Below are 13599 nucleotides of genomic sequence, written 5' to 3' on the forward strand. Positions count from 1 at the left end.
ATTACGAACGACAAAGACCTCTTTACATTGCTTACATAGATTACAAGAAAGCATTCGACACCGTTTCACATTCAAGCATATGGAAAGCACTAGAAGAACAAGGAGTAGAAAATCAATACATTCAAATAATCAAAAATATATACAACATCAATACAGGCAGAGTGAAACTAGAAACAACTGGACCATCTTTCCCTATAAAAAGAGGCGTCAGACAGGGAGACCCTCTATCACCGACAATATTTATTGCTGTTTTGGAGTCAATAATGAGAAAATTAAATTGGCAAACAAAAGGACTAAACATTAACGGTAATTACTTAAGCCATCTTCGTTTTGCAGATGATTTGGTACTCCTGTCGGAATCGGGCACACAACTACGCCAAATGATACTATTATTAAACACAGCAAGTAAAGAAGTTGGACTGGAAATTAACTTATCCAAAACAATGCTCATGACCAATAGTACAGAGGTAACCATACATGTGGACAACGAGGAACTCCAATACACAGATAAGTACATTTATCTAGGCAAACAAATTGGTTTTGACAGAAGGAACAAGGAGTGGGAAATAGAAAGACGCACACAAAGCACCTGGAACAAATACTGGAGTATGAAAGAAATTTTTAAAAGCAAGCTGCCAGTTATGATAAAAACGAAAACGATGTCTTCTAGTCTTCTACCGTGCCTTACATACGCATGTCAGACTTGGAAGTATACCAATAAAATCAAAAACAAAATCATTACCTGCTAGCGTGGTCTTGAGCGCAGTATGTTAAATATCCGCAGACGTCAAAAAGTTCGGCACACAAAAATCAAAAACATCCTAAAGTCCACAGATGCACTAGTCCACGCACGAACTCTAAAGTGGAGGTGGGCGGGGCATGTAGCACGAGTACAAGACGATAGATGGACTAAAAGAATAACCACATGGAGAGGTCCAAGAGGTAAAAGACGGATAGGGAGACCTCACGCGAAATGGCAGGACGATATAATTGGAATAGCTGGCTCAAACTGGATTCAAGTTGCTCAGGACAGACAGTCATGGTCTCTTCTGGAGGAGGCCTTCACCCAAAGAGGGGTTCTTGCAGATTAATAGTATCTTAATTTACAAATAAACACATATATGCGTGTAGATATTTATCTCATATTAATTAATATTAAATGTAACACTAGACCCATTAACACTATGTCATAATAATTAAAAATAAATATTAAATATCATAGAATAGAAATATAACACCTGCACATTAATGTACTTATTATGTATGCAAGAAACAATAAAGGCTTTTTATTATTTATTTATTATTTATTAATTTGCCTTCGAATTCATTTTGAACCCACTACTACAGTATTTAGTTGAATAAAAAAAAAATTAAATCAGCTTCACGCTCTAGAAATGGAAATATAAACGTAAACAAATATTTCACTTCCTCAAGTGGGGATCGAACCCACTAACCTCGCGTTACAGTCACACCCTTGTGCCGCTAAAAACGGCCTAAAAAAATGTAGAAATAAAAAAAGACAATCGTCAAATTGCATCCCCTCGGGAACTTCGTAGAAATTCTGAAAATGTATTTTTGTAGGTTGTCTTTGCCCTGCAACGAAGGCTCTATTGAAAAGCCGGCATTGATGCTGTTTGAATCAGGCTTACTTGTTTGTCTACTTTTAGAGTAACATAATTCAATTTACTAGACATGTCTTATAGGAAGCGTTGAATGTCATCTTTATAATAATTTAGAAAAGCGAATTAGTAACGCTTTAATTGTGTTTGTAACTACGAGCGTCTGGTTTAAGCTTTCATTAGGGTTCCGTACCTCAAAAAGAAAAAACGGAACGATAAGGGTTTCCATTAGTTTGTTGTCCGTCTCTTCGTCTGTCAACACAATAAAAAAATACGAGCGTTTATGCAACGTTTTTGATGCATTTTGTATAAAATTCATCAAAAACTAAAGGAAAACAAGGTGAAAATTTGTTACTTAAAAACTTAAAAAACTGTATTTTTTCAAAGTCATTTATTATTAAATTTAAGAACAATTCGTATTAGCTAAATTTAAATCACACTTTCATATAACAAAATAATTCATTTATTGTCCAAAAAACAATAGGCACAAAATGTAAAAAACAATTTAAATTAAAACAAATCGAACTCAAGAGGGATTCCAGCACAACCCATTAAACTCTACTTGTCGGAAATTAAAAAAGAGAGTATATTTTCGATTGTTCGAAGCGTTAACCATGTTTTTGTCCAATTTTTATGATGCAATCCATCGGGAACTGCGTTTACACGCAACGAATTGCCGACTTTGATTTAGGGTATTGATTGTAGGTAATAAATATACACGCTCGTGAATACAACTTTTCACCGCTACCCACTCAATGTATTCACAACTGGTGGGAATATATAACCGGATGTTAATATGTAAATTCCAGGTCTTTAGTTAGTTTTCCAGCATATATTTTCCAGCTTCACTTCAGTTTTTGCAGGATAATTAGAGGGAATCTGGTGTTAAGACACTTCGTTCCATTTCTCGCCGAATTTTGGAGGCAGTAGAACCTACAACCTGTAGCGTTTAGAGTCAGTCAGTTAATCAGTGTGTGCTTCTGCGCCACGACTATACTCCGAAGTTCCAGTCCCTTAGCTAATTTCCAATTATATAAAAATATATAAACGCTTATCCTCTTTATACATATATTAATTATAAGAATATAAAAGAAAACTTTGAATAGGCTATCCTTGACGAAGATCTACCCCCATTTAGTATAATTCGGACTTGTCCTTTAAGGTGGTTCAAGTTTGATTTCTCGTTTGAATGCTCGCGAAAAGAGCAAAAAGATCGACTCAATTAAAAAATGTTCATGCACGGGCGGCTCTATTCGGCTGCTATTTTATTGGAAAGATTAATTTTATTGCGAAAATTTCTGGACAGCGGAACGAATGGAAAACTGAGTCGGTCGACGTGGTTGCCGACCCTTTGTGGTGTCGAAATGGATGAGTTTGTTCTGTACCGAATCTAATCAGAGAGCGAAGGGTCAAAAAATTCTCACTGTGATAAATGATTACACAATTTTAATTTAATTGGAAATCGTCGATGTTATCATAGGGTTTGCTATATGTAGGTCGTATATCGTTGATAATATAGAACAGTAAAAATATAACAAGATAAACGGTTTTGGATGAAATATTGTGACGTTTGCCTTATTTTAGTTTTTAATAACGTTGTTGATTCTGACGTTATGTTGGTGTAATGCTTGCCTGAAAGCTATGATCATGGGTTCAAATTTGTTGAGTAGATTTTTTTTTAATACAGTTTTTAATTAATTGTTTCCAATATGCAACGTACAGAATTGATAAGAACAAGAAAATTAAGTAGGTAACATTTTTTTTTACAAAAAAAAACCGACTTCATGCAGTATATTATGCAAATTTAAGACTTCTAATGTTTTGTTCATGGATGGCATTGTTAGAATTGAACTAAATTAAAATAGGACCACACAGGAAACACTAGCTTTCATATAAAAATAGAAACATCAAATCGATTCACTCAGTCAAAAATTCTAAGGTAGCGAAAAAAAGGATTAAAAAAATGCAATCGAATTAAAAATTTCTTCCTTTTAAAGAAGTCGGTTAATAAAGAAATAATAGTGAAAAAAATATTAAATTAACAAATATATTCTTCATATTTACAGAAAAAAAACCTTAAGATAATTAATTTTGTTCTCGGTCTACGTAAAAACACGCTTAGAAAACGTCTAGCTAAGGAGTTCCAGAGAGTATTTGCTCACGTCATGCTTGAGGCGTTTGAACAATGATGTTGCCATCTGTTCCGTACTCACTAACTGTAGAATTGGGAACGTGTCAGACGAGTAGGTCAGGCTCGCCTGCTACGTGTCCCCACAATAATTTTATTAATATTACTTCCGGAAGCCTGTCACGCTCGCAGCCACGCTCGTATATCTTTGGAGTTGGAAAAAATATGATATATTGAGAGAACGAGAGACGTAAGAGCTTTTCTTAGCAGTTCTTTGTTGAGTTTAGCGTCGTTTTAGTGTTTAAACTCACGTTTTATTGCACAATTGGGACGTTCTTGTGAATTATTTGGAACGCGAGTGTTTTAATTCGTTATATATAAGATTTTTAGTTATCTTTTGTTTTAATTAACTATTCTTTGTTAATGCTATATCTGTGCATTTGGAATTTCTCTAAAAGCACATTGATTTTAGCTACGAGTCAATCTCTGAAGAATATTTTTAGGATTTCATTAAAAATTTTGTAGATATAATTTCAATAATAGATCTATGAACTATATATAATACCCTATACCCTGTTCTGGGTAAAGCAATTATGGTGATTGCTAGAGGTCTGAAAATTGATATCGATATTTTTTTACTTTTATTTTTGTTTTTTCATACATTGCATTCATTCCTTTTCCATTGCCTAGCAGAAACCTCGTTAAACGGCAAGATCGCCTTTTTACGATGTGTTTGTTCTTTTCTCATGTCTGTGTCTTTATTGTGTACATTATTATAGTTTTTGTAGTAATAAAACTGCTTAGCTACACATTTTGACTAAGATGTACAGTTTGTTAAGTTAGTGCTTATATCTAACATTAGGACATTTAGAGTTAAGAACTTGGTTCTTCATGAGCTCAGATAGCTTTTTGATATCAAATATATTCTGATGGTTAAGATTAAATCGAACAAAAAGTGCTGGATTTGAAGGCCCAGTCTTTCGAATTATTTTTTTTGTACTTAGAAAATGATTTTTTATATTTTTACCAATAAACGTTATTGTACGTTATTTGTACAAAACATTTATTACAAAATTATTTTAATTGTAACCAAGTAGACCGTAAATAATTAATGAAATAATTGTTTCATTTTTCAAGATAGTAGGTAGGTACTATAATTAATTGGTATTTTCAATTAGTGGCTTCTAGAAGAATTTTAATTATTATTTACAAAAACAAATGTAAGTGTAATATAATTCGTTAAAACGTCTTTGAATAAATTTAATAACCTAACCTTTATAGGAATTGGAGAAAATTAGAACTAGAAGTTTTTAAAAATAAAACCTAAATATAATATGCTAAAATATTTTTTATACTCGTTTACCATAATCCAACTGTAAGCCGAAAACTGTATTTAGAAAATATATAAAAATTTGACCGTAGCGGGACTCAAACCCGCGCCTCCTGGAAACCGACCAGGACCTAGTCTATGTAAATTATATTAATAATTGTATTCTATCAAACATGGAATACTAATTCTATCTTTTATTAAAAATTACATACTAAGAAATCGCATGTGCCAGAACACTGTCTTTCGTCACGTTTACCACAATTATAAGGGGAGCAGTTCTTTAGTGCCTTTCAACACGAAACCATCTTCGGGATTTTATGGCTGTTACACGAACTACCCCCCAATCTAATACAATTTATATTTCCGATACATTATGCGTGACATTCAACGTTGAAACTTTGGGTTGAACAGCTCTATCGTAAAAATATTTTATATTTTTGAAGCGTCACGCTGTATCCCACACATAACAGGGTTGGCAGAGTTAGAGGCAGAGGAAATTGGGCCAGCGGAACCCAACACCGCGCCATATCTCGTTACTAAAGCGAAGAAATTTCTCTATAGAGATAAGTTATCCATTGTACACATTCTTCCTGTTGTCATAAATTTTCTGCATTTTCTTTCTTGTGCGGTACATAAATAAATGAAAAAAAAAGAAATGAAAACATTAAATATTTTAATTTAAAAATACCCTCAAACGAAATCGGGAAGTGCGAATTTAACACAACGGTCCTAGGTTCAATTTCCATTTGATAAATTGCCGATTTTTGAATTACTTTTTATTCATACTCAGCACAGCTCAGCCAAAAATAGCTTCCACATTTGTTTTATTCGTAGTCAGCTCTAAATCGGGGTCACAGGTTTACTCTAGCCACGTTTGTCTCGCTCTGGTTGAGATGAAAATATAGTGTTTGGTATTCGGCTTTAGAATTCACATTACATAGTTTATTTAGGATTTTTCTTCTTTTATATTATGTAATATATATTGCACTAGCGATCCGCTCGCGGTTTCACTCGCTAGAATTACACAAGTATTTTTTTTCTAATTACTTTTGGATTATAGCTCCATTATCATTTTAAAGGCAACATCTATACATTACTAATTCAATTAATTCAGTAATATTGTTTTTTTCGAACCAAATTTTTTATCTTCTGGGTTCTATTACAATGATAAATTCCTCTACTAATAGATTTTCCATGTACAGACAGACATCAATAACAAATTTATTATATGAATAGATTTGAGACCTTCGCAGTGCAATGAGATTTATGTGACACAGGCGTTTTAGCAAGATAAAGTGTCAAACTAATAAAATATAATATAGTATTTAACAAAATCAATTTAAAAAGGTATTACGTATATAACGTCTCAAGTTGTTTTTAATTATTTATAACCAGAAAATACAATCAACGATAGTCTAAGTTAATTAATTAGTGTAGTCCGTTAAAAATTCTTATCCGGATTCGAATAACAAAATATTGACTTTTTACATATATTTCGTTAATTAATAATGAATCCTTAAAAAAATATTTTAGCATAATAAAAATATTTTGCTATCTTAAAATATTTACGAAACTAAAGGCCTAATTGACCGTCTCCGAGAAAAAAACAAAAAACTAATTGACAACCTGGATCTCAACCGAATAATCTATCTCTATTTTCTCAATCTTCAGGGAAGTAAATTGAAAAGTTCCACTAAGCATGACTGATGGTGCATATTACTTGGCCCCAACATGGTGACATTTTCAGTAAAGAAAAGAGGATTATTTCGTGCGAGAAACGGGACGTTTTAATATTACGTCTATTTATATTCATGTCTCTTTATCGCCGGGGGGTGAAGCTGAGAATCATTGCTGTGTTGGAATACAGTGATATTCACTTAGTCATACTTTTCGCCCCCAATTTTATATGCTGGGGAACGTTACAAGTTTCTACGATTATTTACAAATTTTTCGTTTCGCGTTACTGTTATTATCTATTATTTATATTTCTTATTTATATACTGATCGAGGCCAGTCATGGCGTAGACTGGTTGCGGGTTCGATTCGAACTTGATGAAATTAAACATTTAATATTTTCATGTTTTTCGCTCTAGTGTCAAGGCAAGCGCAATGTTGAGTTCCGCCACTCAACACACAATATCTCCAGAATCAGACGGAAAATGGGGAACGGTTCATCATAGCTCTAGGTTTCCTCTGCCTACGCTGCTGTATGCAGGATACGAAGTGACACTAAACACAAAATTATATACTAAATATTGGCTTTTGAAATATTTTTATTTTGTGTCTGTTGAGCTTAGCAAAGCATTTATTTAAATTTTAAAAACATTTATCGCTTTCTATCTAACCAAAGGCTACGACACTAACAAAATTATGAGTCAATACCTCAAAAAGTTTTAAATAAAACGTCGCTACCGCTATATAAAATACTAGCTTCCCTGGTATTCAAATGGAAGCTACCGCAGGTACAAATTAACTTTTGCGATACGTGAACTATCCAACACAAAAATGTTTTTTTTTTCAATTTGTATCAGTAGTTCACGAGATAAACGTGTTCAACCAAATAAACTATTCAGCTTTATAACATTAGAATAGATCATGGGGATTAGATGGGGAAAAAAGGAAAGATAAAATTTAGCCAAAATGTTTATTTTTTAGTATCCACGGTGGAAGTGGACGCAGTGCTCGGCAGGACGGCATCGCTGCCGTGTGACGTCACACCAGACACGAACGAGGACCGCGTCTACATGGTGTTGTGGTTCAGAGCTGGGAAGAATACGGGCGGGAAACCTATTTACAGGTAATGTCAAATGTCAATATTTTTTTAGCGTTACACTGAATCCCACACAGCAGGTAGGGAGAAAGAATGTAGTGTTAAGACACTCCGCTCCCAATTCTGGAGTTATTGTGTGTTGTTGGAGAATTTAACGCCGCGCTTTGCCTCGAAATCGAAGAGATGACAATATTAAATATTTAATTTCCTCAAGTGGGAATCGAACTCATAACCAGTTGCGTTTACAGTTACATTTTATAATAAATAAATTTTACTATAACATAATATTCAGTCAGGTAATTTTATGCTAAAATATAATTATATTGTTTTAAATAGATTTTTGATAGCACTTTTGAATTATGAATTGTTTGCGAGAAGAAAAATCGGCAAGAAGTTATACAGTTGTTATTTTCTACTTCAATGTTACTAATCTTATACTTTAAATAGCTTCTATAGCTTGATGAAAGTCAAAGCATATTAATAATCTTATTTATACATATTTTTATACCTCATATATTTTTAACCAAAATAATAGACTAAAAACATAATAAAAGAATATAAACTTATCCATTTTATGTAATAGCCAAATATAGATTTCGCTCGAATCCACCTATTTCTTATAACGGGCAGCTCGTAGCACACGTAGCCGTAGGCTTTCACGTAGCACTAACATTTTATCTACGGCCGTAGACCGTGTAGACCGCAACTTATCATTATCTTTTACACCCGTACAGCCTGTATTTTGTATTTTGACGTTATTTTAAATATCCAGTGTGACATTTCACGCAATACTGCACTGTATTTTAATCGTACAGTGATTTATAACATGTTCTGACGTTTTTTACGTTGGAAAAAGTACCAGAGCAAATCTCAGATTTAAACTGTAACTCCAGTTTTAAACTGTTTGTATTTTAACAATATGTTGTATAAAAAATATGATGAATAAAAACTTATTATTTCATTTTTATTTCGTCATACTCTTTCGTATAAGGGTTTGGAAAGTGAAGCTAGTTTAGTTTTCTTCTTCTTCTCTATACTACCAAATCACAATAGTAAATCTAGTTATTACTACTAAATAATTATTGTCTACTCCCTTAACATTTCTACGAAGATCTAATTTATTATTAATGGACCAATTTTCCAATACACAACGAAAGTTTAAATTTTCTTCTTACTTCATTGCTTTTTCATATTTTCTAATTCTAAATCACATTTAGATTTTATAGTTGAATAAAAAAAGCGTGCAAATTTGCCCCTAATCAATGCAAGCGGGAAAAATCCTGAGGGAGGCAACCGACTTAATCAAATCAAAAGTGATATCAATCAACCCTGTATTTGCTATTTGTATAAAAATACACGGTCCACGCGCCCTGGTATTTTAAATTTCGAATGTTTTTGACTCGGCGACTGTTTCGTTGATTTATACTCGCATAGATATTCACGCGTCGTACGCGCCTTACTTTGTGTTGATTTTACTAAACGTATAAAATATAACGACGGATGTTGTTTTAAAATTGAATAAAGTTTTAAGTGTTTTCCACATATTAATTATAATAATGGATTTCATGTAACAAGCCGCCACTCAACAAGCAATGCGTTGAAGAATTCGGCGGAAAGTGAGAAACGGAAGTGTCTTAATGAGAACAAAGCGTCTCAACACTAAGTTCCCAGATCCCTTTGCCTATCCTGAGGGATATAGCGTAAAGCTAAAATAAATAAATATAATTACCTAAAGTATAAACAACATTTACGCATTCACTTGCATACTTGTACATGGGCAAGTACAATATCTCAAATGTGTGTTGTGCATAAACAAAATATGAAGATATCAAATATCTATTACTATAAGCAAATATATAGGAAACACAGAATGCAATAACTATTTCAATTTCAAAATTTCGTTGCAGTGAGAATTCAAAGATTAATATGAGAGTTTTAAAATAAATCATGATTTATTATTAAAGTGTTAAATAATAATTAAATTTTTTAAAAAGTTATATATTTCAAATCATTTATTTTATAATTAAAAATTATATTTTAGACGTGACAACGTCTTTTAAATCGATTAAAGCCTGCTGCATAAAAAAGCATGACTTATTGTCACGTTTCGCCTGAACCGAACGTGCAAGCGAGAGGCACGATCGGTCTAAGCGTTCAGCTTGCATATATATATTTAAACATTGATACTTGTAATTAATCTGTAAAATTTAAGTAAATATAAAAAACTAACGCTACTGCCCCTGCTTTACGACCGCCTTAAATATATAATAGTTTTAAAGTATTATTTTTATTATTACTATAAAAAAATATATGAGATGAACTCATTAAAACCCACTAAAATAAAATATGGACTAAACTAACTATACCAATTCTAGAATTGTTAGAAAACTTTCAGCAAAATTCATTGCAAACCACAGAATATCATTCGGAGATATGTAATCGCGGACCGGTGGCCGCGATGTATCTCCGGAGATAGAGGCTTCCGTGTACTAGATATACTACCAGCTGAAAACCACTCGAAAATCGAACCTATGTCCTATACCATTAAGTTGGATATCTCACTATACTACCACTTTTAATATTGGATCTGGAGTCATCATATCGTAAAAACACGAAGCACTATTATCGAGGTCGTGTTTTGGTTCTGGTACGCATGAGTTGGTTCGTGTTGATTTGTGCAGAAATTCGAAATTTCAAACACCAAAATAATGGCGTTTTTTAATTTCAATAAAAATAAGTAAATTGGTCGGTGATCGGCTTTAAAACTTTAAAACTTTAGAACTTTTAAAAAATTATAACCACTTATAAAATTATAGCAAAAATTATTATAATATTTCATTTCAATTATTAATATTAGAGTAACTGAGAGGCTAGTCGTAGTGCAGTGGCACAAATGTGTGACTGTACATGCATCAGGTTATGGGTTCGATTCCCATTCGCGGAAATAAGTATGATACTGATTATAATTAGGACTACAATTTTCTTAACGAAATTTGAAATGAATATTTAATACATTTTGGTAACACGAGAATATCTTAGTATTTAATATTTCGAATACCTTATAATAATTTACGTTAAGTGTAGAATGTTGTCTGCTCGTGACCGCAGACTTCTGAAAATAGTTGTATTTAATACTAGGCCACCGCGAGGCATCGCCCGCTTTTTTTATTTAATAAAATATTAGGGAAAATTAGTTTGCTATTTTAGTACGATTGTCTATACTTTAAAAGTCAAGTAAAATTTAGAACTTGAATTTCATCCCGAATGAACACAACACTCGTACCCCATATACATCTCCCATTCTTTTGTCGGTGAAGTCGAGGACGGCGCAATACTTAACATTTAACTTGGCTCTCATTTCACATTATTTTTAATGGAATATTATTACTTTTTGTAAAGTAATTATGAGTTTTAATTATTTATACATTATTATTTTTAAGATTTCTCTCTTTTCACATTTATGTTTTTGATGGAATTTATATTTAAAACTATAAATATACCTGATTATATTATACTTAAAAAACTTGAAACTCACTCTATATTTTATAAAAGAACCTATTTTAATTAAAACAAACCAATAATTTGTGACCAGTAGGTAAATTATCATTTAATCAATTTGTACTGCAACAATTATAAATATTTATTTAAAATTTACGTCGTTTTCCTTTGTGTAATAAATAATAGTTCAGTATAATGAATTCTCCTTAGCCCGTCTCCTTTAGATGTGCTATGTAATGTTCACATAGACATTGGACCTAGCTAAAGAGAATATTTGAATTCGTAAGTACCTATTTATATATATTGCTGATAACTATTGTGTTCAATGAGATTGGAACATAATTGAAATGTATATTATATTTTAATTTTGAAAAAATATAAATATAATTTAGAGGCAGTTAGTGTACAGGGGCACAAGCTTGTCTATAAACGCGACAAAGTGTGGATTCGATTCCTATTCGAAGTAATTAGATAGTTTTTTTTCTTGGCTCTGGTGTGGCAAGCCGCGTGTTCTGCTACTCAACACACAATGCCTTTAGCGACGAGCGGAGTGTCTTAACTCTAGGCTTCCTCTACCTACGCTACTTCGTGCGGGATACAGCGAAAAAATTTTAACGTTTTGAGTTCAAATCGTATTCTATCAAAGTAGTGTATTAAAATACAGGAGTATCCATTTTTATGGAAGGGAATGATGATATATATCAGAATGGCAGTTCTTATTGCTATAGTATATACCTAATGCATCCATATTGTATGCCATTTTGTATAGTACCTTTCTATTTATTCATATATAAGCAATCAATAATCGAAAAGAAACACATTTGCTAATATAGTAGTTGCCTGTAATTAAAAATGTTATGGTACAGCACTCTCTTCTCCACTCTCCGCTCGAATTGATTTTGCGTATTGATTGGTGCAACTAAACTCCGTATTCATGATATAATAATTAATATTTAATAAAATAAGAAAACAGGAACAAATTTTACGATGTCAATTTAAACCCACACCATAACTTTCAATATTAATTAATAAATTAATTGGTAACTCCAGTATATCGATAACCCTTATCGGTATTATTATAATATCCACCATAAAAGAAGATCAGATAGGAGATAGTAGGTACCTGATGAAATTGTTATACTACGAGTACCATAAATCAGTGCTCATATTTGTATGGCTTGTTAAGATGAACGAGATTTTCATGTGATGGAATCAATTTCTGCCTTTTATAGATATCTTTCATTATTTTTATACGACCATAGAGAGGTATTGTTTTTTTAAGGTTTTTCCGTAATATGTCAGCTTCACGCTGTATCCCGCACACAGCCGGATAGGCAAAGGGAACCTAGTGTTAAGACACTCCGTTGCCCACTTACTACCGAATTGTGGAGGCATTACGTGTTGAGTGGCAGAACTCAACGCCGCGCTTTACCTCGACACCAGAGCGAGGAATTGCAAATATAAACGTAAATAAATATAGATGGAAATTATAGTTTATTATGATATGAATAATTTGTGAGCTTTAACCCTTAAGACCTATAATGAATTATATAATTCACTAAGACTATAATGGGTGTAAAAACACCTTACTTTACTAGAGGTCGAGGGAATTTTTGGGGTAGTATATAAGGAACCAAAAGTAACCAATTGATGGATAAAAAATAATATTTCTCTAATCTACCTGAATAATTTGTATTATTTTTTCAACCGGACATAATATGGAGTATTTTGTTCTACAAAATTGTTAAGAAATAATTATTTTATTGAATAGGCTGAAACTTTACTAAATGTGGATATTATCTTTAAAATAATAATGTTATTAAAAGATGAAGAACGAAGAGTTTTAACACTACGTTCCCTCTGCCTACTACGGTATATGCGGGATACACATAACGTAAAGCTTTAAAAATGTTTTTAAAATACGAGAGTAATTCAAATTAGTAAAAGTTACTTAATAAAATAATAATAGAAGATTAAAATAAGTTATAGAAAATATATTAAAAGATAAACTATAATTAATAACAATTATTTTAAAGCACCTAACCCATACTTTCATATGAGTTATTAATATAATCCGTACAACAATGCGGTAAGCTATTTAAAACAATAATAACATAATTGATATTAAAATAGAAAACAATATATATAATTGTTAATTATATAATTAATTACTTTCATTTCATTACTATGAAATCATGATGTCGATTAAATTTAACTTTGTTTTCAATCCAAATTGAGTTAACTTATTAAATGT

General features: G+C 32.0%; 1 protein-coding gene across 2 annotated transcripts in view; it reads left to right on the forward strand.

The window, feature by feature from the left end:
- The window catches only part of LOC146536822 (neural cell adhesion molecule 1-like), a 102484-nt gene that overhangs the window by 15431 nt on the left and 73454 nt on the right, over positions 1 to 13599 (forward strand). For both annotated transcript variants that reach the window (XM_085189293.1, XM_085189295.1), the window contains exon 3: positions 7733 to 7874. In XM_085189293.1, the coding sequence (XP_085045419.1) occupies positions 7733 to 7874 (142 nt within the window). The remainder of the gene's footprint in view (positions 1 to 7732; positions 7875 to 13599) is intronic.

The sequence above is a fragment of the Heliconius melpomene genome, chromosome 8, assembly GCF_056956725.1.
Source record: "Heliconius melpomene rosina isolate 202511_hmr_F chromosome 8, ASM5695672v1, whole genome shotgun sequence".
NCBI classification, from domain to species: Eukaryota; Metazoa; Arthropoda; class Insecta; order Lepidoptera; family Nymphalidae; genus Heliconius; species Heliconius melpomene.